General features: G+C 54.6%; 1 protein-coding gene across 1 annotated transcript; it reads right to left on the bottom strand.

Annotated features, from left to right (window-relative positions):
- Nucleotides 1–1,753: 1,753 nt before the first annotated feature.
- LOC119113004 (fez family zinc finger protein 1) lies at nucleotides 1,754–2,783 on the bottom strand (the record flags this gene model as incomplete). The annotated part of the gene is made up of 2 exons (XM_037237315.1): nucleotides 1,754–1,823; nucleotides 1,894–2,783. Coding segments are annotated over 2 exons (960 nt in total), but the record flags the coding sequence as incomplete, so codon positions are not given.
- Nucleotides 2,784–5,261: the final 2,478 nt, after the last annotated feature.

Below are 5,261 nucleotides of genomic sequence, written 5' to 3'. Positions count from 1 at the left end.
AAAACGATGACGACTGCAAGGTATGCAACTCAGGCTCCTAAATATATTTCACATAGTTCGCTCACGCATCGCTTGCTTATGCATTGCCCTTTGCATGGACCTCGAAGGCGAGGTTCTGGCTTCAATTTTCTGACCTTGAGCTTGCAAGGCGGGTAAACTTTCATAGTTATGAATATTGAAAGGCAGCGTGCTTTACTCAGTCGTATCAAGCGCGATTAGATCTGTTGAAATTTGTTGCGATCACGTGAAGTGTGATCTTGTTCTCCTGTTCACTGACCGTCACGTTACCGTTTTCCCGTTCGCTGACCGTCACATTCCGTTATCGCCATTTAGTTTTGTTCCGTTGTGACTTCTTTATTGAGCCGACGAAGACGATGAATTTCGTATCTTCATGTCTATATTTCCGTCAGACCACATATCACATGCATAAATAAACTTTATATGCCCCGCAACATTGAACATAATGTAATGTAAGCTGACTGAGCCAGTCCAGGGACGATGCCTATCACGATGGTACGCTGCCCGACAAATCGCTGTCGCACAGATGCTAGTGGTCCTTCACAGATGACACAGTCAGCAAAAAGGTTATCTTTTCAGAAGAACAACAAAGTTATGGTCACATTGTTGACGGTTGTCACCAGAGCAAAGCACTTGTCAAGTATTGCACAACATATTTGGTACATCAACAGAGGCGACATTTAACAACGACAAGTTGGACAGCAGGCTTTACTCAGTGACCTCCATCCGTCGCATGACCTGAAGCACAGCCACATACATCGGACTCATGTGCATGTGGACGACGATCTCAGTGCAGGCCTCAGCGAGACCACGGCCACAGAACCACACACAAAAGTGTGCGCTGCCGTCTCTAGCTTTCCACCGAGACGCTGGGACTAGCTGGGTGCACGGATGCTCGGGGTATTAACCGAACAGTTGTTCCTCAGGTCATGTTTTTCACAGCGTGGCATGGATAACTTAGCCACAGCCTGCCATCCGGAGCACCGCGACACTCGTTCGGTGATCTTGTGAGAGCCTGCCACGGCGGCCTGGACAGCTGGCTGTGAGAGCCTGCCACGGCGGCCTGGACAGCTGGCTGTGAGAGCCTGTACACGGCGACCTGGATAGCTGGCTGTGAGAGCCTGCCACGGCGGCCTGGACAGCTGGCTGTGAGAGCCTGCCACGGCGGCCTGGACAGCTGGCTGCTGCCGCTGAGGAGTGGCGACTCCGATCGCAGGCGGCTCAGCTGTAGCCCTGAGCGCTCAGCTGTAGATGGCGGAGGCTTGGGCAGGGAAACGATCCACAGGGAGCTCAGCTGTAGCCTGGCGGAGCTTGGGCAGGGAGGGAACCGATCGCAGGGAGCCTCAGCTGTAGCCTGGCGGAGCTTGGGCACGGAAACCGATCGCAGGGGGTTCAGCTGTAGTCTGGCGTAGCTTGGGCAGGGAAACCGATCGCTGGGGATCTCAGCTGTAGCCTGGTGGAGTTTGGCGGGGAAGCCGCAGTCGGCTCAGAGTGCGAGCCGGTCGTGCAACTGGCGTAGGTGGGCAGCAGATCCAGGCTGGGCAGTTGGTCCAGATTGGGCAGCCGGTCCAGGTTGGGCAGCCGGTGCATGTTGGGCAGCCGGTCCAGGCAGGGTAGCGGCGGTCGGGTCAGAGTGCGGACGGGCAGTGCAGCCGGTCCTGTTAGGACAGATGGTCCAGGTAGGGCCGCTGTCCTAGGCGAGGTCACCGGTCCGGGTACGGCGGCCGCCGTCGGCTCAGAGCGCGGGTGGGTAGTGCAGCCGGTCCAGGTAGGGCAGCCGCAGCAGACCGGAGCCCGAGTGGGGGCTGAGCAGGGAAGGGGAAAGGCGGCCCGAGCGCCGGCAGTAGGCCGCCCCCGGGCGGCACCAGTGAGTACCCGGAGCCGATGAGCGGCACCCCGCCGCCGCCGCCGGCGAAGTGAGGACTGAAGCTGCCCGCGTCACCGCCAGCAGCCGGCGCGTCCACGTCGTGCAGCTTCCTTGTGTGCTTCTTCAGGTCGAAGTTGCGGCAGAAGCCCTTGCCGCAGAGCTCGCAGATGAACGGCTTCTTTTCGTTGTGCGTGTGCATGTGGAACGTCAGGTTGTAGACCTGGTGGAACGCCTTGTTGCAGATGTGGCACTTGTACGCCTTCTCGCCGCTGTGCGTGAGTTTGTGGTTGCGGTAGTTGCCCTTCTGGTGGAAGCCCTTGCCGCAGAACTCGCAGACCCATGGTTTGTAGCCGCTGTGTATACGCATGTGCGTGTTGAGCGTGGAGCTCCTGTTGAAGGCCTTGCCGCACGTCTTGCATTTGTGCGGCTTCTCTGACGTATGGATGATCTTGTGTCTGCAGAGGGTGGACGCCTGGCGGAAGCCCTTGCCGCACACCTTACAGACGAACGGCCGGGCGCCCGTGTGCACTGGCATGTGGCGCGTCAGGTTGTAGTGCGCGTTGAACACCTTGCCGCATTCGGGGCAGGTGAAGGTCTTGCTCTTGGCGGTGGGCGGACGCGGCGCGGTCGTGTCGGTCGCGCTCCGGTCCGTCCCCGCCGGCGCCGGGACCGTCTGTGTGGCGGCCACCGGCTCGGCCAGCGCTGCCGTGTACTTGCTAAAAGCTGACGACTTGGAGAGCAGCGAGTAGGACGAGAGCGGCGGGAACACGCCAGCCGACGCCAGGCTGTAGTACTGGTACAGCCAGGGTGAGTGGCGCAGCAGGCTGGCGCCGTCACCGCCCGGCAGAAGGCCCAGTCGGCCCTGCAGGGATCGCTCCGGCTCGCCCGGCTCCTCCCGCCCCCTCCTGCTCCGGTGGCTGCGGTGGCTCCGGTGGCTCCTCTCCCAGACCGCTCCGCTCCTCGGGCTCCCCCGACTCATCTGACTCCCGCCGACCTCCGGCCGTCAGCTCGTCCGCCTCGGCGAAGTCCATGATGCTGGCGATGCTGAACTTGAGCCGCCGGTGGCCGGCCCCTGTGCCGGCCGCCTCGCCGTCCGGTCCAGCAGCGGCGGCCGGCGCACCGGGACCAGGTGACGTCCTTGCTCTACTGACGTCATCAGGAGTCTTGTCGCCGGCGGGTTCTGACTGGGTGGACATTTTCTTCAGTTTCCTGCCGGTAACCGTACGTGAGTTAGTCTCAAGGCAAAGACAAGTTGCTTGTTGCATCGTCGAATCATTAATGTTTCATTCGAATCCCTACGGGGAACACTAGCACATTTCATCAATAAAACCAGCAACGGGTAAAACAGTCTCAAGGGCAAAGCGGCAAATGAAGACCGAGATTGCCGAGATAATTAATTGGGGCATTCCATGACAAATCGGCAGTTCTAAGGTTCAGTTTTACATCCTCATCTTTCGGATTTTCATAAAAACGAGAAAAAAGGGCGGTCAGTGACGCTGAAGACGCCTGTGACATTCAAAGGTCCCTCAGTTTTGCGATTTTGGAGGTACACCCCCCCGCATTTTCGTGTTGTGTGGTTGAAGAGCTGCGTTCGGCAGCGATTTTCGTGTTGTGTGGTTGAAGGGCTGTGTTCGGCGGCGATTTTCGTGTTGTATGGTTGAAGAGCTGCGTTCGGTGGCGATTTTTCACTACACTGAAAAAGCGTACAAACCTACGTGTCAAAATGATCCAAAAATATTCCAGATTGCGTGTGTGTCATGATTGGCACCGTCATTGCTCAAGAAATGTTGATGTTATTATGGGCATTTGTAATGCATGCAGAATCATTTTCCTTCGCGGCTTTAAACCTTTTGCCATTTGCATGTGATAGAGCGTTATTTTAACCCCATAATACAAAAATAGAAAGGTGGTCATCGGCTTAGAAAGGCTTGGAAACAGTATCACAATAAGGGTTTATCCCTTCATTCGCGCTATTCGCCGTCGGCTGCCTGCGCAGTTCCTCTCACGCGTTTCTCCGCACAGGCGGTGGAAACTGAGCGCATTGTGAGAAAACACTAAGCTTGACAGCACGATGGCTAACCTACGCGTGGAAGTCAACCCATTGCGCCATTGACTCAGTCCAACTCACCCTAACTCATCAAAACTTTTGAAATCAAGCGTCTGTTATTTCCCTCCTAAAGCCTAAATCTACCTCACGGACAATGCCAGACTGAGCACTCATTGGGTTACTCTGTGAGTCTTAAGAGTCTCTTTGACAGTCTTGGCCCTAGCCAACCTGATGCTATGCGCATCCTCTGCCCGAAGGACTTCTCCTTTTTTGTACGAAGGAACATTACGTCAGCACATTAGCCCTGCCTTGCAAGTACTGGCATAAGCTTCTCAGCAGAGAGAATATGATCGGAATGAAGTCGCGACAGGCTGACACTGGTAGCAACCATTTTCAAGGTTCCCGACCCCGTCGCAAGAGCTCTTTCCACGGAATGCGGCAAAGCAACGCCACTCGCACTTCGCACCAAAGTCCTCATGAAAGCATGTATTGCGTAGCTGATCCACCTGAAAAGTAGTACACTTCATATTTGAAACGAGGCTTTTCACGTCCGGTTAAAGGTACTGTAGATATGCATGGGCCGCAATAGGCTATGTTCCATCGCGTCTGACAGCGCGCGATAACTTTAAAGCGTAATTTGTCCGGGCTATGGTCAATATACCGCGAGGAGGTGCAGCGCAGATTGCGGTGTACCCCAATAAATTGCTAGGGTTCGTCTTGGACGACGAAATGGCGGTGTTCTGAAAAGTCTTAAATGATCAAAGCTTCGTTCTCAGGCAGCCGTTTTAAAGATTATTGACAATTGCCTTATTGCCGGGCCGTAAAGTGATGCATGGTCACTGCAACTATGGGTTCTGACAATTTGGCCAAAAACTCATAATTATAAACTCATAAAAATAAAAACATAAAAGTTCATAATGCCCTGACTATTATCCAATGTGCAATGGCGATTTCAAGAGTGGCATGTAAATATTTAAGACAGCTTTGTGATCGCCTTAACGTATAGGTTTACAAAATATTCTTCCAAGCAAGTGGAAAAAATTGTCACCGAAGGTAACCTTGCGACCACGCAACTCGACATTGCCGCAGGCTTTAACTCCGAAATGCTACAACTGAGAGATCTAAAAATGTCACAGGTGACCTCAGCGCTGATGACAACACCTGTGGCTCATTTTAATGTGTCTAAGTACCCCGGGGCTCCTATCATAACACCATACCTTCAGTTCACTGGTTCTGGTGTCATGTCTGGTTCGAAGGCGTCCGATTGGCTGGCTTTAGCATTGTGCCACAGCCTAGATAAGTACGAAGCATTTATGGCGGGCGGCACGA

Source organism: Pollicipes pollicipes, unplaced genomic scaffold, assembly GCF_011947565.3.
Source record: "Pollicipes pollicipes isolate AB1234 unplaced genomic scaffold, Ppol_2.1 Scaffold_7261;HRSCAF=8764_pilon_pilon_pilon, whole genome shotgun sequence".
Classification (NCBI taxonomy): Eukaryota; Metazoa; Arthropoda; class Thecostraca; order Pollicipedomorpha; family Pollicipedidae; genus Pollicipes; species Pollicipes pollicipes.
Note: the sequence above shows the minus strand (reverse complement) of the source record. Positions and strands in the feature narration are given on the sequence as shown.